Below are 23,562 nucleotides of genomic sequence, written 5' to 3'. Positions count from 1 at the left end.
TGAAAAAGATTAGGGACATTGATTCGCAGTACAGTTCCTTTGGGATCTGTGACATATTTGATAGTGGAGGTGGGATCTAGGACAGTGGTGAATTAAGTGCCAGCAGCCCAGACAGCAAGTACTGTTGATGGAAAAAGCACAGAGTGTACAATAACCTATTTAGGGCAGGAATAGGGAGAGACAAACAAGAAAGGCTAGGTATGAACAGTTGAAGAATAGTTGTTACATGCAGAGAAGGACAACTAAACATGCAGGAGCTAACATAGTACTGTAGTACGTCAACTAGCAATGCCTCAGAGTACCAGAAAAGTAGTTATGACCCAGGACTCTGAGGAATATTCAGATCACTGGCAGAGTCCAGCCGGCTGCTTGAAGACGCCTCCCTAGACAGAATAAGGGAAGAGCACAATGGAGACAACTACCCATGTACAAGCAGAGAAGAAGAGATTGCAGTTGGAGAGAGACAAATTGGGCTTTGAAGTCCAGTAGTTTGTAGATAGCAAAAAGCCAGGAGAGCATGAAGAGAAACAGGGCTAGCCTGCACGAGAAGAGAAAGACAAGCAGCAGCAGAAAGAAAAAGTGGAGAAGAATGGGCCAGCAAACCCCTGATCCCATGTGTTTGATCCTGCGGGTGGCAGACTTTGAGGGTTGCATACGTCAATGGTATAGAATAAATTGCCTAGGGGGGTTGCGGAATCTCTATTCCAGGTTATGACTGGAGTTATTTAAGAGCAGGTGTCAGGGCTGTTCCTCACTCTGGCCCACTCCGAGTGCAGAAGATGGGGCCCCGCAAAGCTCAAAAGGGGGTGGAAAAACCCCACTGTTGCCTCTACAGACACTGGTCACAAAAAAGGTCCCTCCAGAATCACAGTACACAAATTTTGGCGACTCGCTGCCACCCTCAAGTGATTTTTATTCCTAAAAATCCCGGGGTGAACACTTGATCCCACCCTCAGGAGTACCCCAAGATCTTTTGTCCCAAAAGAGCTTGAAAAAAGAAAAGAGCAAAACAAGCTGCAGTCTCTGGTAGCTGACCTCTCAGTCTAGGCATGCAGATACAGACAGACAAACAGATTTTCCAGGACACGAGTCAAATCATCATCTTAAAAAAAGTGATTTTTATTACAAAACAAAAGATAAACCAGAGAAAGTGTACTTGCTTACTAGATGTTACAGAGCAACCAAGGGAAACACATTCTCTGGAAGCACAGTCTCTGGGCACAATGCTAGATGGTAAATGGAGAGGGGAGGCAGAGATTCACACAGAGTAGTTCGAACCAAACCACAAAATATAGAAAAAAATACCCTGAATGCGACTAGATTCACTTTCCCCTTTACTTATTTCCAGTCTTCTCTTTGTTCAGTCCATTTCCCTGCCCTGAATTTCTTAGAGGCATGGTAGTCCTGCCTGTATTTACATTATTCTGTGTCTCTCAACTCCTGTTTTTTCTCTCCCACACAAAGAGAGCAGGCAAGGAATCTTATACAATTCACTGTCAACACCGTATGCCCATTGGTTCTCTGGCTCCCTGCCAGTCCCTTTACTAGCTACCTGAGTTTAACCCTTTAGTCACCGGGTGCTGATCAGCACTCCTCCTATCCATTACAGCAAGTTAGACAGACACTTGTCAGGGATGATCTAGACAGTGCTTGGTCCTGCCGTGAGGGCAGGGGACTGGTCTTGATGACCTCCTGAGGTCCCTTCCAGTCCCAGGATTCTGTGATTCTATATCTGTACGGAACTTTTCATCCCCACAGTTTAAGCCAGAATCACCGGACCTGAGCTATGCCCCAGGTCTTTTACTGCAGTGGAGACGTATTCCACTGAGTACCTTAGTTCAGAGGAGAAGCGGACATGGACTTATTTTTAAATGCTCTTGAAATTGGGCATACGGAGTGTTGTGCAGAAGGAAGTTTGGGGAATTCAGAAAAAAGGGGATATGAACTACGCTGATACTGCAGCCCAAATTAGAATGTAACAAAAGAAAATGAGGAACTAGTTGGGAAATTAAAACAGCTGATGAAGCTCATGAGTTTGGAATAGTTCTGCTCCCCTGACTTAAAAGCACACTCGGTAGATTACAATCCTTGGGGAACATGTGTAGGTGAGAAACAGGCTGACCATGTGACTAGATGATAGAGGTTTCATTTAAAAAAATCCAACAGGGAAGGAAAAGGAATAGGGAAAAGGGATCAGGTTCAAGCAGCGACCCAACCCCAGCTGGGAGACTTCCTCCAGTGTGAGGGAGGTCACCTTAGAAGGAAGCCAAGGTTAATTGGGTCACCTCCTCCAGGGTTGCCCAGCCCACCCAGTGTGGTCCTAGAAAAGCCACCTGTCGCTAAAGCTTGCAGATAACTGTGTTAGAGAGGGCTTGTCTACATAGCTATGCAGTGTGGCTTGCAAGGGTATTAACTGCAGCCTTATGCTGTCACTGCCCAGCATAGACCATGCTAGCATGAAGGCAAGGTACAGAGTTGATGGTAACATAATCCTGTTCCAGACAAGCCCCAAAGCTCTGGAGGGAGCAAGTCTCACAGGGTACGTCTAGACTACATGCCTCCGCCGACAGAGGCATGTAAAATAGGCTACCCGACATAGTCAATGAAACAGGGATTTAAATATTCACGGCTTCATTCAAATAAAAATGGCCACTGCACTGTGCTGGCTCAGCTGATCGTCAGCTCAGCGCATGAGTCAAGACGCGGATCGGTTGACAGGTAGCTCCCTTATGCCTCGTGAAATGTAGTTTACCAGAGCGGTCGACAAAGGTGTTCCTTGTCAACCGAACAGCGTCTTGACTCATGGGCTGTGCCAGCGATCAGCTGAGCCGGCACAGCGTGGCGGTCATTTTTATTTGAATGAAGCTGGGGATATTTAAATCCCCGCTTCATTGACTATGTCGGGTAGCCTATTTTACATGCCTCCGTCGGCAGAGGCATGTAATCTAGACGTACCCACAGAGTCCCATTCTTCTGGGCATAGATTCATTGGGTTCCCAGTGGAGTCATAGTCAATGAAGAGACACTGATGGGATGGAGAGATTATGCAACAGACAGCACGGTGATTAAACAGGCTGAAGGGGTGACCCAGGGGCTTGGCCCTGCCTCATGTGAAGCCATTTGCACTGCCTGGAGCCCAGGTTTCAGCACAGGGGCAGAAGGGCTCTTGGTTTGGATCCTGAATGAATCACCTTTCAGCATGCTCCTTGGAAATTGGGTTATGACATTAGAATCCATCCAGCAGGACAGGACTATGTTACCATACATTTGCATGCTGGCTGGTTGCGTCATACACATGCTTGCTCTGTGTCTGAAGCAATCATCCAGAATGCAAATGGAGTAGCCAACAGCGAGAAGGGCGGGCAGGGGTCGGGGTCGGTTACCGCCAAGGCACCACCAGGGCAGCCAACCCTTTGAGGAACAAAGGGCTGCCATCCTGAGTCCATAGATGCCAGATAAGAGGTGGGCAGTGGCACTGGAACTATTTGCAGGGTGGGGGTGCTGAGCTGCATCTCTCTCTCTCGAACACACACACTGTTCGCACCCTCACCGCCCCAGGCTGGGGTCACACATAAGGTTGCTAATTTTCCTGGACTGGATGTCATTGCCAAACTGGCAGAGTTGGCAACCTAGCCACACTAGAGGAAGCTACAGAGCCCCCAGCCGGCAGCAGGACCCTGAATGGCAGCAGAGCCTACAGGGCCAATGGCCTGGACCCCTGGGAACAGTGAGCTGCAGATCCTGTGGGGCTGGCGGGCTGTGGGACCTTGGGGGTGTCAGGGCTGGTGGGACCATGGAGGGGCTGCCTGGAGTCCAAGGACTAATGGGTTGGCAGAGGGGGCAGCCCCTGGGTGCAGGGGAGCCGGGTGCAAAACCTGGGTTGCTGCAGCACCTCCTGCATCCCTACATCCTCTGCCTATGGAGGTGAGAGTGGAAGTTTACCTCCAAAAGCTTTGGGATGACTGGTAAGCAGGGGCAGATGAAAGCCCTCCCTGGAAATGCGCCTACTAGATTCTAAAGGGGAAAAATAGAAGGGTTGTATGTCAAATGGCTCTGCCCTGCTTGATGACTGATCTGTCAGGCGTATGAGTAAAGCCAATGCCAATTCTTTGTAGGCTATGGGGATAGTTCGGACGATTTCAGTTTGGCAGATGCCCTGGACGACTTTCCCACCAAGCGACGTAAGTAACGATTTTACAGGAGACGCGTGGTGAGAAGGTGACTTGACAAAATATCAGTTACCATGAATCTTCTTTTTGTCCAGGACTTGTGTGTCCAAGATTTAATAAACTCAGCTGCAGTGCCCGTCCCACAAGGCTGGACCCACTTCCCACTCTAGGCACCATGACTTGGCACATGGGGTCACACTCAGGAGTGGCCCAGCTGCCCTTCGGTCGTTAGGCTGGAGGGCGGCCAGGCCACATTTGAGTGTTGCTGAGAGCCCCTATCTCACTTGGGTATGGCCTGGCACCTCCCCTTCCCTTCACATGCCATGATGGTGATCAAGCCAGACCTGAGTGGCACCACAACCTCACAAAGATTCAGGTCCAGAGCTGTGGGATAGGAGCTGCCTCCTCAGGGTAAGTGCAGGGTGGGCTCTCTGTGCAACCTGCTCTTGGGGGCAGGACCCGGTTTCCTACTTCTGTCTTCTAAGACCTCCCATACCCGGGAGCAGGACCAAACATCCCCACCCTGCATGCCTGCTCTACTTTAAATGGTGCTGCCATGACTTTACCCACCACTTTGCCCGTGACCTTTCCTAAATTTACTGTGGCTGCTCCTTGATAAAAAATGCCCTGGCAACCTGTGTCCCTACACATGGCACACCACTGGAAAAATCACCAGCTTAATGGTGTTCCAAGATCCAGAGACACAGGCAGGAATTATAGGAAAAAGGCAGCCACAACTGATGCTCATATTTTATTCATATTCTTCGTAATGCAGCCCATTATTCACAGACATCAGTTGTGCGGAGTATTTAAAACAAAATACACTTGGGACACTTACAATACTGACAGAGCCAGGAGTTGCAAATTTTGCTGTTGATCAGCAATCAATGATAAATCCTTCCCGTAGAACTTCACCCACTGTGGCTGTGTCTACACTGGCATCCCTTCTGGAAAAGGGATGCTAATGTAGCACTTTGGAATAGGCAAATCCGCGGGGGATATTTAAATATCCCCCGTGGTATTTGCATTAACATGGCTGCCGCTTTTTTCCGGCTTGGAGATAAGCCGGAGAAAAGCGCCAGTCTAGACGTGATTCTCCGGAAAATAAAGCCTTTTCCGGAGGATCTCTTATTCCTACTTGAAAGGCTTTATTTTCCGGAGAATCACGTCTAGACTGGCGCTTTTCTTCGGCTTATATCCAAGCCGGAAAAAAGCGGCAGCCATGTTAATGCAAATACCGCGGGGGATATTTAAATCCCCCACGGATTTGCCTATTCCAAAGTGCTACATTAGCATCCCTTTTCCGGAAGGGATGCCAGTGTAGACACAGCCACTGTTAGCTGGGAGTGGGTGGGGTGCTATCAATCTTTTATTGTCACTGATATTGGAGACCAAGCCGGTGGGAATAAAACTTGATGGCACCTCCACCATGTCCACAGATATGATATTTGCTTCATGCCACAGACAAGTCCTGTTGTGTTAGCAGTTGGTTTGTTGAATCTCTAAGAACATTGTCAGGGGGTCAGATTCTGCTCTCTGCTACACTGAACAGCAGTGTGCATTAGGACACTTGAGGGCAGAATTTGGCTCTGTGTATGCAATGCCATCATTGGTGTGAGTAGTATGCAAGGCCTGATCTTGCACGGGTGCTTAACTTTACAGAGACCCATTGATTTGAGTGAGATTATGCATGTACTTAAATTTAAGAATCTGCATTTTTTTGCAGGATCAGGGCATCAGTGAGGTCTGCAAATGAAGTATCAATGGTTTTCAATGTATGCCATGATTTATTTAATGTAAAATAAAAGCATGAACAGCATGTGGTTTAAGCACTATGGAACCTTACACATCACATATGGAGGGGAGGGTGTTGAATAAAACACTCATAGTTAATATCTAAAACACAGTTGACACATTTCCAAGTGATACTAGTAACTACGTTTTTTCTTTGCTTTTGATCACAGCTACCCCCAAGCTGCCCAGAAAGCCATCCAGCGGAACAGGTAAGGTGTCCTTATTCATTCATCATTCAAACAATATACTGGGCTGTGCTTCTTGAAGACCTTCATGTTGAGCAAGGGGTTAGTCCCCATGCTATGGAGAACTGTGAAATGTCAGATTTATTTTTTATGAAAGAGTGTGTGACTCAGTTTCCCTATGCCTTGTATCACTTTCTGGATGAAATTTTGCATATACTGGTCTTGAGTGGATTCAAGGGGCACACCAAAGAAAGACCTGAGAATGGTAGGAGGTGGTTAGTCTTATACAGGGGAGGGTCACATCAGGGAGAGACATGACACAAATACGAGAGACTGAAAGGGTTTGAAGGACTTTGAAAGCTACCACCGGCTCCGGGTGGAAGAGGGGGATCATTTAGCAAGCCACGTGAATAAGTTGTTTTCTAAGATGCGTTTTTCTCTGTACTGCTGTTCATTCTGAGTAAGTCCTTTGCTTGGTGAAGGCTGGCTGGACCCTGGTAACCCAGTCCTACCCCCAGCAAGAGAACAGGAGTGGAGGTGCTGCACTAAGTTCACGCTTGCTAAGATGAGCAGCAGGAGGAATTGTAGACAAAATGGTCAGCCTGGAGGGAGGGAGAGAGACTGTTCCTGTCTCACTGGCCTGAGATCTGAGTGGGATACCCCTCCAGCAAGCCAGGAAGGGCTCCGAGGTGCAGTAATTGTAGGAACTGGGCACCTGCAAGAGGTGTGCCCCAGAGCCTTGTGCACATGACAGGAACTGCCACATTCAGAGGTTTCTATGACCCGTTCCAAAAAACACACAAGAATCCTGACTAGCGTTTGGAAAAGCGGTGCTGGCAGGATGTTGTTGTGTTATTTGTGGTCTCTTGGGACCTACACGCAATCATCCTGGCCTAGGATCCATCGGTGCGTGATGATGCCCAAATACAGACCATAGACAGTCCCTGCCCAAAGAGCAGGTAGCATACAATGCAGTAGAGCCCAAGTCTCAAAGCTGTTCCAAGCTTTTTGGAAATCCACTTCCATAGCACAGGATGGATGTGAGGGCAAGGCTCCGGGTTGGGATTCAGGAATTCTAGTTCCATTTCCAGCTCTTCCGGTCACTCCTTTGTGACCTTGGGCAAGTTCCTTATCTGTTCTGTGCCTTAGTTTCCCCGGTAATAATGCCCTATTGCCTCACAGGCTTCCTGCTCGAAGAATAGCAGCCCTTCGCTTTTCTTCCGTATGTAAATGTAAAAAATGTTCTCTGTTTCATTTTCCTCCGACATGTTTCTGATCATTCCTGACACAGGAAATCTCTGTTGAAACAGTGCAGTTCTAACGAGCTGGGAGAGAGAGACACTTCCCCCCACTCACTCTGCCTTTTCAAATGCCTTTGCTGATTAGCTCCAGGCACGTTTGAGCGTCTGCTCAGGCTGCAGCTGAGGAAACTTGCTTGGTTTCATACTGAAGTGAAAGTTGCACCAGCTGCAATTTCTCCATCTCCATTCCAGCCAAACAATAGCTGAAATGTAGCCAAGTCAGTTGAGTAACAGCTCGGCCCCCCCTTCAACTCGAAATAAATGCAGCGACCAAGAGGGCTTCAGAAACTAACGCACTAGCCAAAGCTAACCCAACCTAAGCCTGTGGCCAATCTGGCTTTCATTAGGGATGCCAGGAAGACTCAGGTTACATGAACGCTGAGTTGTTCTGAGTTTCAAGAATAACCAAGCAGAATAAAGAAATTAAATTTTGTGACGGGGGATATCAAAATGGTCAGAATTTAAAATTGTGAGACAGATCCTTCGCTCCAGTCTGACGGTGCACAGGGCCAGGGAAGCTGGCATAGGTGGCCACAGGGGTGGGGAGGGCATTCCGAGATTTTGGTAAGTGGTCAAGGTCTGTACATTTCTATGGAGGGGGTGCAGGGTCTGTGGCCCTGGGAGGGGGTATGGCTGCAGGAGAAGATTCTAACTGGGGAGAGGGTTGGAGACGTGGGTGCAGAGGGTTGGGGAATGGCCTGGGATTGAGGAGCAGCTAGCAGTGCAGGGTTGGGGAGAGGATGTGGGTGCAGGAGAGTATTCTGACCTGGGGCAGAGGTGGAGGGGTGCAGGATCTGGGAGGGAGTTGTGACCTGGGACGGGGTGGTGCAGCGGGTATGGGTGGTGACGTGGAAGAGGGAGTTGTGGTACTGAAGGGGCTGAGGTGCCAGACACAGGCTCTGGCTAAGAGGCGTTTATCTAGGCGGCTTCCGGCCAGCAGCTCAGCGGGACTCCCAGGCAGGCTCCCTGCCTGCTGCAGCACCAGGCCGCTCTGAGCATCGGGCTGCTGGGGCCATGTGCCTCTCTGTGCCGTGTGCCTAAGGAGGGAGACTTGTGCTGTTTGCAGCTGATGGGAGCTGAGAAGCTTGTGCTGGGGCTGGAGACAGCATGCAATCTTCCTCCCCCAAGTGAAGCATGGCACCTAGAGAATACACAGCCTGCGCAGCTGTCCACTTCCCTGCAGTCTGCGGCTGCAGCAGGCAAGAAGCCTGCATGAGGGCTTTGGTGGTCTGCAAACCAAAGCCTTGGCGGGCTGGATCCAGCTCATGGATCTAGGGTTCCTCCGGGATGAAGGAATCCCTGGAAAGTGCTGTACTGGCTCCTGTGTCCCCTAGTGGAGACGTATGGTGGGGTGTAGCCAGAGCTCTGGCGAGCCTCCTAGGTCCATACAGACTTCCTGCAGCCATAGCCCCCGGGGCTGCTCTAAGATGTATTGGGGTCAGAGCTAGCACAGAGCTAGTGGAGGATCAGGGAACAAGGACCCATTGCTCCTGCTCAGTGTCACTCTTCTTTAGTCAAAATAAAGGAGGAACAAAAAGGCGGATGAGAAGTACCCCAGGAGCTAGCTGCTTAAACCAGTATCCCATCAAAGCCAGCACTGCACAGAGGGGAACCGTGCTGCTACATTTAACTGTGGGTGAGCAAACAGATTCAAGCAGAGAGAAGGCAAATATTCCTGGGAAATGGGAGACACATGAGAAGCTCACTGTACCTCAGATACCATGGTGATTGGCACCTTACGCTTCCCTACGTAGATAGTTGACACTGGTCCCTGCCTATGATCCAGCACCTCTCCTGGTATGCACAGCAAATACATTCACGATCCAGAAACCTCCTACCATGTTCCGTTTTTTTCAAAGTTTCCAAATTAGAAAAAGACACCATGGTGTAAAATCCTGGCCTCATCGACGTCAATGGCAACGTGGCCAGTAAATTGAGTATGGTTAGGATTTGGCCCCATAAATCCACAATTTTGGTCAATGGGTGGAAGTGTGGGGTTGGTAGCGAGGAACATCCTGCTAGCTTCATTTCCATGTGCGGTGGGGTTTGTGCTTTGCAGACTGGCTTGGCTCTAGCTTGGGCTAGAGTTCACATCTGCTTTTCCCAGACAGTTTACTTCTGTGACACGCAAATAGCCCTGTAGATAAGAACTAATAACACTGGGATTTAGCCAGCTGGGGTTCTCAACATGCCTTGAACATGTGGATATGGGGCACCTGCTCTGGATTCAGGCCCTGGTAAGAAAAGTCATTTGATTTAAGATGCTTTGCTGAGAACTTCAGCTTGTACCCTTTGCCCCGGTACTTTATTCTTATCCAATTGCTGTCGTTCCTTGTTCTGACCTGAGTCTCTCTAGCTCCCACATACGTTTTCCTGCCGTGAAGTTGTTCACACAGCAAAGATTCTTAGGCCTGTTCCAGAAGCAAGATGGGCCTGTATGGCCAATTCCCTTTCATGAGTTCTGAGCTTTCTCTAGTTGGTTAGATTCCGAAATCCTTTTGTCCTCATTCTGCTTGGATAATCTGTAACGTGCTCAACCCTAGGTGTAGGGTGCACCTGTGTGACTAGGGTGTATGTGGGGGCATAACAGCTCTCCTCCCCCCATTTCTGGCCCTAATGAGCAGGATCGGTCTTTTCTAAAGAAATCCTTTTTCTGGGAAAGCACGCAATGAAATTATTCCTTGCCTTGCCTTGCCTTGCCTTGCCTTGCCAACTGCAAGCATTTTCCTTGGCACTTCTAACAGCACCTTGTGTCCATTATAAGAGACTGTCAGTGGGAGGAAAGAGAGAACCCTGCCCCCATTCCAGTACAAAGGGTCTAGGACACACAATAGGTCCAGATCTAGGAGATAAGGTCACAGTCACTTTAATCTGAAAGTTTTGCAGTGGGATTCTGTTCTAAGAAGTGAGCTCTGGAGTCTCTAGAAACCTTTTCTCAGCTGACCTATTCGTACTGATTAAGCCACACTGGTGTTTATGTACAACAATTTTTCTGTGAGAGAAATAACCAGGCTGCCACGAACCCGTGTTCCCCAGCAGGCACAACAGGCAAAATATTCTAATGCTGCCTTTAAGAAACAGAATGAAGGCTGCAGAGCTCCCAGCAGGGGGACACAGGGCCATTGAGAAGTTTCTGCAGATAATACACCTGCCCAGTGCAGGCTCTTCCCACAGATGTGGAATGGTTTGCATCACCTGCCTGGCACAGGCACAGAGAGCCTGGCACAACAACAGAGTCATGCTGACAGAATCGTGCTGTTTACACAATAGTGGGATTTATTTTTTCCTTTTAACAATAGGGGACTTCGATTTATCTGACTTCTTTGACACCCCACCGGAAACGACAACAAAACCGGGAAAGGCAACTACTAAACCCTATCCCAAGAAGCCAGGTAATATCGCGTTCCCTGAGGCTCTGTGTAGGAATGCATCCATGCCATCCCACTGCCCAGGATTCCTCTCTAGGCTCTGAATGAAGGACCTGCTTGTCAGTGTAACCATGAGAAGTCTTGCCTAATGGTTTGAGCACAGGATAGGGTGCCAGGAGACCTGGCTCGCACAAACAGCTTCTGTGTTATTGCTTAATTTGTAAAATGCTGCCATTAGAGCTCTATCTAGAAGGACTAGACCAGAGCTACTCAATGTTGGAAGCCTTGGCGGCCACAGTGATACTCACAGCACATGCTGAGGGCTGCAACTGAAGTGTGGTTGCATATATCAGGCACAGATGGGCATGAATACAAAAATTAAGGCAAACCTACACAACACGCAGGCCCCATTTAAGTCCGTCCTGCTGATATTAATAAAATGCAATAGTTACCCGATTTCCATCCATATGACAGCACTTTTACTGAGCAATGACAGTCCAGGAATTTATCTACTAAAACACATCTCAACAGAAGACCGTTATATTGACTACTTGTTTGTTTTGGTTTCCCACCTGTGAGCTGCAAACAAACAAGCCGTGGGCTGCGTGTTGAGTAGTCCTGAGCTAGAGAGACTTGTTTTAGTGTCTTTACAGTGCGTGATTGAGAGCTTCCCGCCTATTGAAACATCCTCACAAGAGAAACTTAGTAATGCATGGTATTAACCGTTGGATCATCTTTTTAAATAAGTGTGGTATTCCCTCCTCATTCTGCGGAAAGTAATGGATACTCCAGCACTGAATGCAGCTTGCATTAGAAACTGATCTCTACAGCTGGAGCTCCCAGCGGCTGGGCAGTTGCTCACACACCATAGAATCATTGTGCTCTGGGTGACAAAAGTGCACAGAACCCTCCTCTGGAGTTTAAAATGAGCCTTCCTTACCCCTTCCTAGCATTCATGGAAGAAGTGATGTGTGATACTCCGCAGTGTCCTCAAGCCTTAGCAATTTCAGCCACTGCAGATGGTGCTCTAATTGAGAGAGATATGCCAGCGTGTTCTGCCTCTGCGGGTATTGGAATGTAGCTCCGGAGAACAATTTGCAGGGAGAAGTGTGTGCAAACATCAGAGCACTAGAAGGGAGGGACCTGGTTTCCTAGCACAGGGCCATGCCTTGTTCTAAAACTCTTGGGGGAGATTTTGCCCACTCCTGTGGTCTGGTTGGGTTTCTTATAATGGCCCGGTAGACTTCTGTAATGTAACTTTGTTGTGGTCTTGTTCCTTCAGATGATATTAGCTTATGGGATGTGATCCACACCACCACCACCAAGAAGCCAAGAACCACCAAGGCCCCGCCCAAAAAGAATCCAGGTAAGTGCTTGTACTTGAGTGGCAATTAGGGCATCAAGAACCAGCTTAAAAGGAAGAGAAGCTAGCAGTGCACACACTGGAGAAGTGGGGCAAACCACAACCTCTTCCAGCACTCACCTTCTGCCTCCCCTATCCCAACCCCTTTTATTTTCATCCGTTTTTATTTTGTTCACTCAGGAGTCTTGGAAAGTAGGGGGTCCGGTGTATCCATCTTTACCCTCTGGACAGACTGAGGTGGGCCTGGCTGGTAGCCTAAATGTCTTTTCTCTGGTAGCACTTGCTACTCGGGAAGAGTTTTACTTTTCATTTAAAAACAAAACCAGCAAATTGCGGACAGCGTGTGCAGCTGTGACGAAAACATTCCAAATGTGAAGCAGTCTGAGGAGCTGTCTCCAGTGCACCACTGAAGTCAGTGGAGATGTGCAAGTGATGCGATACCTGATTATGGCCGTAGTGAATTTAGTCCAGGATTCTAGACAGATAACCTGAAACATTATTGTTGCTGAGATTTGTGCCCATGTGTTTCAATGGTGTGTTGACTGTGATACCTAATGCAGCCCTCACTGTTTCACAGCTGATCATTTTTCCAGCTGTGGTGGGCAGAGTTTTGGTGATGTTGAATCTTGTTCTGCTTTGAGAGAGGAGTTTTACTTTCCGCCCGTGAAAGAGTCAATAAATTCAATTGGCTCGATTACATATCTGCAGTAATCATTTAATAAACATAGTAGGAGGCTGTTCTCTGTTTAAACTTAAATTCTCAGAATACACAGCTGTGTGTTTTACTTTATCCTTTTGATTTTTCCCCATTACTATTTCAGTCAGAAATGAAGAATCTCAGGAAAAATATTTCCTTTTCCTTTAAGGTGTCCTCCCCCGCGCGGCACACACACACACTTTATTTCCACACACTGAACACAGAGAATTGTCTCTTTCGTTCTGCCCTTTTCTCTCCTGCTTGATTTATAAGATTTCTTGGCATTTGATCCACTATGCAAGACAATTTCTGCAAGAAGAACATGACATTTATCACAACACCAGCAGGAGAGCACAAAACCAAATGAATTGCAAATATCTCCCATGATATTATATGTTTAAACTGAAGGGTGGGGGAGAGTCAGTTACTTCATCTTTCCCGTTGACACTGTCTGACAGGGTTGAGGATTTTCTTATGTAAGAAACTTTGTTAGATCTGAGGACACATCTATACTTACCGCACTGGAGATCAATCTTCTGGCGTTTGATTTAGCAGGTCTAGTAAGGACCTGCTAAATCAAACGCTGAGGGTGTGCCTCGATTTGTGAGGAGTGAGGGAAATTGACAGGAATGTTTGCTCCTATTGATCTCTCCCACCGTGGAGACAGCGCTAAGCGTGCCTTAAGGTATGTCAACTCCAGCTACGTTATTTACGTAGCTACAGTTGCATACGTGAAGCCGACCTTCCAAGTGTAGTATAGCCCTGGCCTAAGGGGTTGGTTTTCAGTCTGTGTGTCAGGAACCCAAAATGGGTTACGACCCTGTTTTAATGGGTTACCAAGGCTTCTTAGACTTTCTGAGGCTAAAGTTGAAGCCTGAGACCCTAAGGGGTGTGGCTTAGGTTACAGGCTCCTTGCCTCGGATTGAAATCTTTGGGTTTCAGTTATGGCCCCCCTTTCTGCCCAGGGGCTCAGGCTTTGGCTCCCACTTCTGGGGCAGTGGGGCACGAGTGGGCTCAGGATTTGGTCATCTGTCCTTTGCCGTCATTGTGTAGTAATTTCTGTTGTCAGAAGGGGGTCATGTCACCATGAAGTTGGAGAACCCCTGGATTAGATTAATGAGTGTTGAATAAGAGCCAGGGAATGCTTGGTTAACCAGTTTGGTATTTTATAGCAAAGGATCCTATGGACTTTGACTTAGCCGATGCCTTAGATGATCAGAATGAAGGAAAAGGCGGTGGGAAGCCAAATGTAAAACCTGATAATGGTACGTACATGAACTTTCTTACTCTGCTCTAGATCCTGCAGCATCAGGCTGTCTCTTTCCTTATGACTCAGGGGAATGATAAACAGTGGGAAACAATAGCTGAGGCCCCTGGGATAGCACTTCCCTTTCAGACTTTTTCAGAGCGTAAGCTCTTCCTCTAACCCAGGGGTCTCAGACTCACGCCCATGAGCCATCTACAGCTTGGAGCATATTTGCAATCTGGCCTGGAGGACCAGGCAGCCTGGGAGTGGAAGGTGTGCCCATCCTCCAAGACCTGCCTCTTCTCATCACAACTCCGTCCTCTCCCCCCATTACATGACCTCCTTTAAGGGATGCAGCCCCGGGGATTACTGGGGGGGAGGGGCTGGCATGGGAGTCTGGGGGGAGTGAAGTGGAGTGAGTGCACGCGCCGGATCACCCAGGCTGGATTGCAAATATGCTCAGGCCCATAGATGGCCTACGGGGCTGTGAGTCTGAGACCCCTGTTCTAGCCAAATTTACAGCATTGCCCTGTCTTTCCTTTACACATGACAGGCCAAATTCTGCCCTGGGCCAGAGCATACAGCTCTCCCTGCTAGGGATGTAAAAGAATAGTTGATCAGTCCAGTTGACTACTCACATTACCCCCTCCCCTGCACTCCCTTTATATCAGGTGGCTCTTATTATATTTAAAAGGCAGAGCTGCAGCTGCAGTGGTCCAGACCCAGCGCGAGTCGGGACTGCTCCAACCCTGGCTCATGCCGGGTCCCAGACCTCCTCCTGCTGCTGCTCTGCAGTTTAAATATAGTAGTAGCCGGGCTGCCTGCATGCCCAGCTCCTAATACATTTAAACTGCAGAGCCGCAGTGGCCCCTTATCGACTAATCGTGTACTCGATACAAATTGTACTCCCCCAATACGATTAATCATTTACTCACTACTTAACATCCTTGCTCCCTGCAGCTTCCCCCCATCTTTAGAGTGGCAGACACATAGGCCAGATAGGACTCTGCACATTTAGGGCTTTCTCCACTGAAATCAATGGATCAAGCCCATAAAGAGGAATGAGGAGGAAACATCTGTTATTGCAAGATTAAAGGGATACAATATATTTTGTATTGAAGGCCTGACCTAGTGTTTCCCTGGTTATTTACACATTGACGTACGTGTCCCCTAGTTGTACTTCTCATTATCCCTCTGACTAATAAGCTACTGGCAGTTCTGCTAGGTTCTCCGTACACAATAGCTTAGGGTATATGCTCTTTGGCCTCCTGGTCATTACCAAGACAGAGAAATGTAGAGTGGTCCTAATTCCCAGCCTAGTATGGGGTAGGAGGTCTTTTTCCATTCCCAAAATATTACAGGTGGGAACTCGTTTGTATGGAATTATTTTTCCTTGAGCACAGATCTAGAAAAGACTTGCACAACTTTTGCATGGAATACACTGCTCTACAGCTTGTATAATTAATAATCAGATGTTACATTCGATGTTATTAGCTAGGTGACTTGCAAGTACTTTGCTGTCATGGTTTGTTGAAATCTATTAGACTTGTTCGGGAAAATCTAAAGAGTCAGCGTGTCGGTACCAAGTACCAAAACCTAGCTTCTCTCATAGTAATTTATACCCAATCTTGATGCGTTTTGTTCCAATTTACATTTTGGTCTCCATACAGTTTGCTAGTTTTGTTTTTAATCTAATTGCAAATCCTAAATCCATAAATGCTGTTTTCTGTGATCAGTTAATGAATAAAGAATCCTGTTCCAGGCTCGAAAGGTAAAGGTAACCCTTCAAGAGGTGGAAAAAAGGGTAAGGAGTCCTGTACTGGCTCTTTGCTTTTGTCAATCTTAGCTTTCTGGACCTGCTTTACTAAGCACTGAAAACTTCTTTTATTCTTCTTCTATTTGAAAAATAAATTGGGAATGTAATGGCTTGAATATCCACACTAGTTTTCCTATTAATTGAGGACTCTCTTGATATTTCTCTATTTCAATATTGCATGTATTAAACTTATTTTCTCAGAGATTCTCTCTTAGATACTTGTGCTAGAAATGTGTCCATGCACAGTGCTTCTGCTGGAGATCCTCCAATATGTATTTAAAAAAAAAAGTCAAATGCAGTAGCATCTCCCTTTCAAAAAGACATGAAGCCAGATGTCCTTTTCTAACCCGTATCTTCTCAGTACAACAGAGGGGTGGGACTAGCAGGGAACTGGTTATGCTCTGCCCTGCACATGTGGTTAGAATAGCCATGGGGTTGCTCTAATCTATGTCACTTGACAGTGGTTTCAGCTGAGAACAGCAGCATTCTGTTAGTACTAGAATTGGGAGAGTGAAGCTCCCGCTTGCCAAAATAATGACTCCACCCCTTAGTCCTTAAATAAATGCCTAGAGCCTGTTGTAAGCTGTGGTGTTTTAAATGCTGCCCTTGTACACGCAGTACAGAACTCGTGACCACTTAAAAAGGCCCCATGCTTTTTCCATTAAACATTGTCTCATGATCTCCTTTTAAGCGACAGAGCGCAAACAAGCACGGAAGCTACGGCCTGCTTGAGGGAGAAAAAGGGGTTTTTGAACACTGCTGTGCCTGTGGATTGCAGTTTGGATGCTCAGTATGTGCTTGTAGTTTGCATAGTATGTCCTTAACAATTTGTGGAAACCAGCTGTTTTCCAGTTCCCATCTTGTCCTTGTCAGGCCTGGATTCATCAGGGGGATTTAGGCATTGTCATGCCGAACATTGCAGTGCTTAACTTGTAGGAACCCGGCCAACTAGTGGAAATCACAGCCGGTCTTCCCTGTGAGCTGAGCGCTTGGGCAGCTGTGCAGGAGAGATTTAAATGCCTCCCAGGTGATTAGCAGAGCATCCACAGTGCTCACAGCTGGCAGCATGTGTTTCTACTGGTGGTGCACATAAAATCATTCCTTGGTGCACATGACAAAATTTATTCCATGCAGATGGAAAAAAATTAGAAGGAAAATTGATCACAACCCCAGATTAAGTACTATTGAAAGAATTCAAAGAAGCCAGCATGCTGAATGGGAGCTGCCTAAGGTAGCCAATAGGAAATGCTGGGGAGACGGCCTAATGTTAAATGCTTAATGCGGGATTCACAGCCATGAACCCTCTCCTGGAGTCAGGCACCTGTCCACCAATGTCTTTTCACACAAACATGATGGCACCTCCCTTGTATTCCATAGTCCAGTGATCTAGCGCACTTCATTTGGGTGTGGGATATCTGGATTCATGTCTTGTCTCTGTCTGGTTTGGAACAACAGGGATTTAAACGTTAACGTCGCATATCTCCTGGGCGTACTCTAACCAGTGAGCTCCACACACACACACACACACACACACCCCCCACCCGGCTGGATGAGGAAGCCGTTTCAGAGACAAACTTACAACTGATTTTTGAGAGTTTATGCGCCTCTCCTATGAGCACGATGCAGACTGAGTAAACCTGAAAGTGGGTTCCTTATTGCTCCACGGGGAACTTTTTCAATAGGCAATCAGGGGTTGCACAAGCCAGAATGGGGCTTGTGCGTCCTCTCAGGAGAGATTCCAGTGCTATCCAGCTGATTAGCAGAGCACCCACAGCTAAGGTTTTGTATTTCTACTGGTGGTGCACATTCACACATGCATTGATGCACATCACAACATTTATTTCACACAAAGGATGGAAAAAATATGCACGTGGATGGAAAAGATTAGAGGGAAGGTTGGTCCAGAGCCCATTGTGTGCCAGCTGACCTGAGTGCAATGAGGACGATGCCAATTGCTAAATGGAGAACTTCCTGAAGAGGCAAGGGTCTGACTTTTCTAGGAGCCGAGCATCGGCCTTGCCCACAAACAGCCGGTGCTCAAGACTTCTGCTAGGGCCTGAATCTAAAGTCCATTAAAATCAGTGCCATTGACGTCAGTAGGCTTTGGATTAGCCCCAAAATAAGGCCCTAGTGCTTAATTTGGATAAAGCCAATGAAAGGCACCAGGGAACAGATAGAGACATTGCTGAACTAATTCTTTTGGCAGACCAGCCTCTCTCTCCTTGCATGCTTTCCTCCCCCCCATGTCTTGTGGTTTCATACTAACCAGTATTAATATTTGCAGTTACTAGTTAAATGAGAAAATCAGCCCGTCTGAATACAGTGACGTACCAAACCCGAACCAGTACTGCATGACCCACCAATAGACCAACGGGCCTCTCTTAATCTGTGCCACTCCCGAACTTGGAGCACAGTAAGATGACAAGATGCTCACACAGATGGGTGCTCCTGTTGAATTCAGGATACTTGCAAGGTTCCATTCAGAAGACAGACTGTATTCAAATTGCATTGTCTGCACAGCTCAAATATGGCACTGAGTGACTAGCTGTGTGGTAGACGGTAGATTGGTAAGCAAGAGATACTCCTTTTTGTATGTCTCAGCAGATCCATCATTCCCAAAGCACCATGTGGGCACTGTCAGGGAAACAACATGACAGTGAGATACCCAATTGCTGATGCTCATCAGCTTCTCACCCTCTCCTACTCCATGTAAATCCAGCAGTGCCACTTGCAACCTTCTGGATGCTTTAGCAGAGAGTTTTCTGCCTGCCAGGGTTAGTAGAGGTCACTGAACAATCTGGTGAAAGGCCTTGAATATGCAACATATAGCAATGTCTGACTTACAGGAAGCCAGCTCATTTTCTTTGGTTGCTTTAGCATTTTCAGATGAGGACCTGGTCGGTGTTTTGGATGATGGGGACTACCATCCTGATAAGAAGAAAGGTAGGTCTTCACACTGTGCTGACCACGTCCACTGTTGTTGGGTTCTACCCCAAGCCAGAGAGCGCATGCTACTGGTTCTGGATCCTTGGCTCCCAGAAGAGCCAGTGTGAAACTAAGAAATGTCCCCCAGGAGAAGAGTATTATGGACATGGGGGAAAGGCCCTGGCTAGCTCTGGTGAAGGGGGACATTAGCTGTATCCCAGCAAAGCCAAGGAGAGAGGAACGCAGGGTGTCTGCAGCCTTCATGGCCCCCGAGACCGGGGAAGTTGTAGGAATGCGAAGAGCAGACACCTATGCAGATGAATTTGTTCCCTTATTAGCACTACATCCCATATGGATTGCAGTACAGGAAGAAGAGCAGCTGTTCTGATCACAAAGCATCCTACCCTAAGCTTGTCCACACCTTTCTGGCATGATTCAAGAGTCTCTTTCTTCACATGAATCTCAGAATTACACACTGAGGCCTGGGAGGAGGAGTGTGGTAAGGAACAAACGTAAATTCCACTGGCAGGAGGGAGAAGACTTTTGGACGATTGGTTTCTTTAACTCCAAAACCAGGAGCAATTATTTTATGTTAATGGATAGTAAGCAAGCGTCTAAAAGTTGCATTTTACAAGATAGGGTGGTCGTTACTTGGGATTTTACTGTCAGGACCTGCTCTTGCTCCTATTGAAGTCAACATTCCTTAACGGCAGTGGGCGCTGGGTGAGGACTTACTTCATCAGTTAGGAAGTTCTAGGTTTTGGGCTTCACCTATGGGGAGGAAAGTCCTCTGAGGAATGAGCCAACTCCTAGTGTAGTCCAGGGCATGAGCCCCACTGCATTGGGAACTGGCTCAGGGAATTACCTTTCGTGATTAATATTTTGAAAATACGGACATTTTGCCTCTCATGGCAGAAAAGATAAAAGCTTTCCTTCACTACTGGTTCTTGAGGGTTAAGATGAATGCATTAGGCTTCATAGTTATTGAGATCCATAGTATTAATATTCAAAAAATGAACACCCCCAGCCCAATCAGTATTTCCCTGTGCTAAAGACAAGCGGCACTGGAGTAATTAATACTATGCTGACCCACTTCTGTAAATGCAAGTTTTATTTACAGTGCTTTGTTAACTGTAGATTTTGGAGGGAACTGTTTTACTCCTGATCCTCTTTCTCCCAGGAAAGCAGTTTTAAAAAATGTTTCAGGCTAAATAAAGATTCCTTGGCATTATGGAGCTTAGCTGCACATTTTTCTATTGACAATGCAAGTAGGTTGTGTGATTCTGTATAGCTTGTCAGTTATCGTTCCTTTATAGTCAGTGCTCAAAACATTGCTTAGCACAGGAATAGGGTATCGAGAGCTCCTCTGCCATACAGAAAGGGCTACCCACTTAAGACGGCTCCTCTGATAATATGTATGATGTCTTCACAACAAAAGCAAATAGAAAGGAGAGGCAGAGTCATCAAATCCCTGGAACAGATCCCACCTTATGGTGAAAGAATGAATAGGTCTGGCAAGCCAAGTTCTGGTTCTGAATACAGCTTGGGTACTTTTGTACAAAGTGCGTCTTGAATAAAGGTCACTGTATCACAGTTTGTAAAAGATGAAATAAAATAATAAGGAACATCCCCGTTGGGATTCTCTGCTGGAGTGAGTGAGAATTCTCCCCGGGATTCCTTCCTGGGCACTGAGTCTCGTCTCTGTTGTGGCTCTGATTGGAATAAGCGAATGTGAGAGTCGACTCGTTTGGGGCATGAGTGCTTCCTGCTAAAACACAGCTTGTCAAATCTCTGAGCAGCTGTTATGGGCTTAATTCTGCAAGGTGCTGAGCTCCCATTGGAAGCAGTGGTGCTGTAGGGTACTCAGACTTGTAGGACTAGATTCTGCTGAACGCCTCTGTGAGGGTATGTCTACACTACAGAGTATTTTCAGAAAAACGCCGTTATATTCCGTCCACGCTGCAATCGCCTTCTTCCAAAAGAAAATCGAAAGAACAAAGGGGTTTTTCCAACATTGGTAATCCTCATTCTGTGGGGAAGAAGCCCTTTTCTGAAAAAGCTTTTTCAGAAGAAGGTGTGTGGACGGGGAAGAGGGAGTTCTTTTGAGAGAAGAGGCCTCCTGGAAAAAGCACAAGTGCCCTGGTGGCCACTCCGTCCATAGTAATCACAGCCGAAATGCGAGAGAGCGTCCATTCAGTGGGGATGCTCTCTTTCGAAAAAGCAGATCGCTTTTTCGATGCGCTTTTGCAGTGTGGACTCTCTTTTCCGGAAGAAGTTTTTCCGAAAGATCTCTTGTGGCTGCATAGCTGCTGCCAGCTACTGTCAGCCTAATTTCTCTTTCTCGCTCATTCTTGGTCCTCCCTCCGCTTTTCCATTTTGTCTTTCTGTCCCAGTTTCTATTGCCTGCATATTTCGGGGGTTAGACTCCCCGGGAGACAGGGGGACCTTAAAGTGCTGGCCACTAAGGGCAGTCTGCACCACTAAAGTCACCCTAATTCACTTCCGTGTGCAGTTACCATGGTGATTGGATCACTTGTGTGTCTCCACACTTTGCTGCTTGTGTAGGCGGTGTGTCCCCTCACCAGGAGCGCTTGTACTGACAGCCCTGCCCACGTGGGGCATTGGGGGGTGGCTTCTGAAAGCCAGCCACAGTTGGTGTTGTTGCTGCATGGACATCGCTGTGTAGCCGCTCTGTGGAGGTGGAGTGAGTGAGACACATTCGCAGGATCGAAAGTCTATTGTAGACGCTTACGGCGCTCAGTTGGCATAAGCTGTTTGTGACATTGTCGCAGAGCCCGGGGCATTGTCAGTTCCTCACAGCCGGCCACCCCGGAAGCAGGGGAGTTTTCAGCTCTAGGAGGTATTTGCAGTGCTGGTGGGGCTGCAGGGGCAGGCTGGAGGAGTCAGTCAGGGGATGGGGAGCAGAGCTGAGGCTTGGCGTGATGGACAGCATCACCGTTAGTTTGATCCCCCCCCCCCGACACCAACGAATGCAAATCGTCCGCCTCAGCCCTAACACCCCTCGTCTCTCTTCCAGGTGGCGGCGGCGGCGGCGGCAGTGACTATGATGCAGGTAGGTGGTGATGTGCAGAAGCCCAGCTCTGCTCAGCCCTAGGCCGACCCTGCTACCGCGGCACCTCTGAGTGACAGACGTGTGCGAATACCAGCCCCTGCCAGCCACACATCCCAGACCACAAGTCCTGGCCAACCCTGGAGTCTGCAGAAGAGCCTAGGTGGCCTGGGGGGAGGGAAGAGAACAGCTGGATCCCTGGAATAACTGTTCCAGACCTTGATCTGCGTGGAAGCATGACACGCATCCCTGCGTTTTGTAGGCACCACCGCCGAGACGGGGACAATCGCGGGGATAGCCAGCGCCCTCGCCATGGCGTTGATCGGCGCCGTGACCAGCTACATCTCCTACCAGCAAAAGAAGTTTTGCTTTAGCATACAACGTAAGTGGGTCACGCGTGCCGAGCAGAGCACACCGCCTGCTGGGGAAAGAGGAGGCGAGCCCCTCCGGGCACGGTCCTGAGCACCTCTCCTGAGGGTCCACGCAGGGGGCAGCAACCTCCCCCATGTTGTGCAAGAGGAGGGGGCAGCAGCCCCTGGGGAGAGCCCCCCCAGGGATTTGTGGGGGGGACAACTCCCCCCATGGAATCCTCAGAGAAATTAATCCCCCTTGGGGCTGCAGCAACCATGCTGTGGTACCCACCTCGCAGCTCCAGCCGCATCAGCTCATAGGAGCAGTGCTGCATGGCTGCGTCCCTAGCCGGGGGGGCCCAAATGTTTTCCAGCCGTGGGCTAAGTAGCTGAAAGAGCAAGGACTGCAGGGGAGGGCAACAGGCAGCATGAGAAGGTCTAGGCTGGAAGCAAACCTTTGGTGTGCGTAGTTGGCGGGATACAGCCTGGCCTCCACCACAATCTCTCTGTGGCAGGGCATGAGGAGCTGAGCTGCACCTTGGGAAGTGCAGGAACAAGAAGAAAGTCGGGGGACACCGGACTGGGATTTATTATTGTCTGAAATTAACCCTGTGGGGGCGGGGGAGAGGGAGACGCTTCCCTGCCCCATCAGCCTCCACCTGGCAGAGGAATATTGTCAGGATAAAGTATTCATTGGAACTTGAAAGAACTTGCGGGTGTCAGCTCTGGCCCTTGCAAGGGGCAGCTTTGTTCGGTCTCCCGCAGGAATTCTGGGTCTAAGGGGTTGGTTTTTTTCTTACAACACTGACCAAACTGTTCAGATCTGCCATTTGATAAGGGGAAAAGCTCCTCCAGCAGCTACCCCCATCTGCAGTGCAGTGAGGGGACTCTGCTGCCCCTTGCCTCTGCACATGGAATTGTTGACTGACAATGCACGCGCACACACTCCATGGACTGAGGAATAAGAGAGAGGAAATATAACTGGAGTTGAAAACTTAGGCCAAGAGAGGAGATACAGCAAGCAGCAGCTGATTCCAAAATGGCTCCTCTATATTCTGTCACATTTAAAGGACTTACCGCAGAAAGGCATGCTGGGAAAAAGTGCCAGCAAGAGGCCTGCAGTGGGGGTCCTACAGGATGTGGCTATAACAATGTTGCATACTACACAATTGCATTTAGTAGCCCCAGGGTCTTCCCCGCCCCAGGCATCTGTCTGTCGAGCTTAGCTGGAAAGATTGCCTTCTAAAATAAAAGATTCCACTGTTCCCATTGGTAAAA

The 23,562-nt window shown here is 48.1% G+C and overlaps 1 protein-coding gene across 3 annotated transcripts in view; it reads left to right on the top strand.

The window, feature by feature from the left end:
- CD99L2 (CD99 molecule like 2) overlaps window positions 1-23,562 on the top strand; it is a 90,097-nt gene that overhangs the window by 58,918 nt on the left and 7,617 nt on the right. For 2 of the 3 annotated variants that reach the window (XM_075941100.1, XM_075941099.1), the window contains 9 exons: window positions 4,116-4,181; window positions 6,134-6,172; window positions 10,749-10,841; window positions 12,100-12,183; window positions 14,050-14,142; window positions 15,886-15,927; window positions 18,817-18,882; window positions 21,902-21,937; window positions 22,197-22,316. In XM_075941100.1, the coding sequence (XP_075797215.1) occupies window positions 4,116-4,181; window positions 6,134-6,172; window positions 10,749-10,841; window positions 12,100-12,183; window positions 14,050-14,142; window positions 15,886-15,927; window positions 18,817-18,882; window positions 21,902-21,937; window positions 22,197-22,316 (639 nt within the window). The remainder of the gene's footprint in view (window positions 1-4,115; window positions 4,182-6,133; window positions 6,173-10,748; window positions 10,842-12,099; window positions 12,184-14,049; window positions 14,143-15,885; window positions 15,928-18,816; window positions 18,883-21,901; window positions 21,938-22,196; window positions 22,317-23,562) is intronic. The other variant, XM_075941101.1, reaches the window with a different exon arrangement.

The sequence above is a fragment of the Pelodiscus sinensis genome, chromosome 13 (assembly GCF_049634645.1).
Source record: "Pelodiscus sinensis isolate JC-2024 chromosome 13, ASM4963464v1, whole genome shotgun sequence".
Taxonomy (NCBI): Eukaryota; Metazoa; Chordata; order Testudines; family Trionychidae; genus Pelodiscus; species Pelodiscus sinensis.
This window is presented reverse-complemented; position numbering and strand designations above follow the sequence as displayed.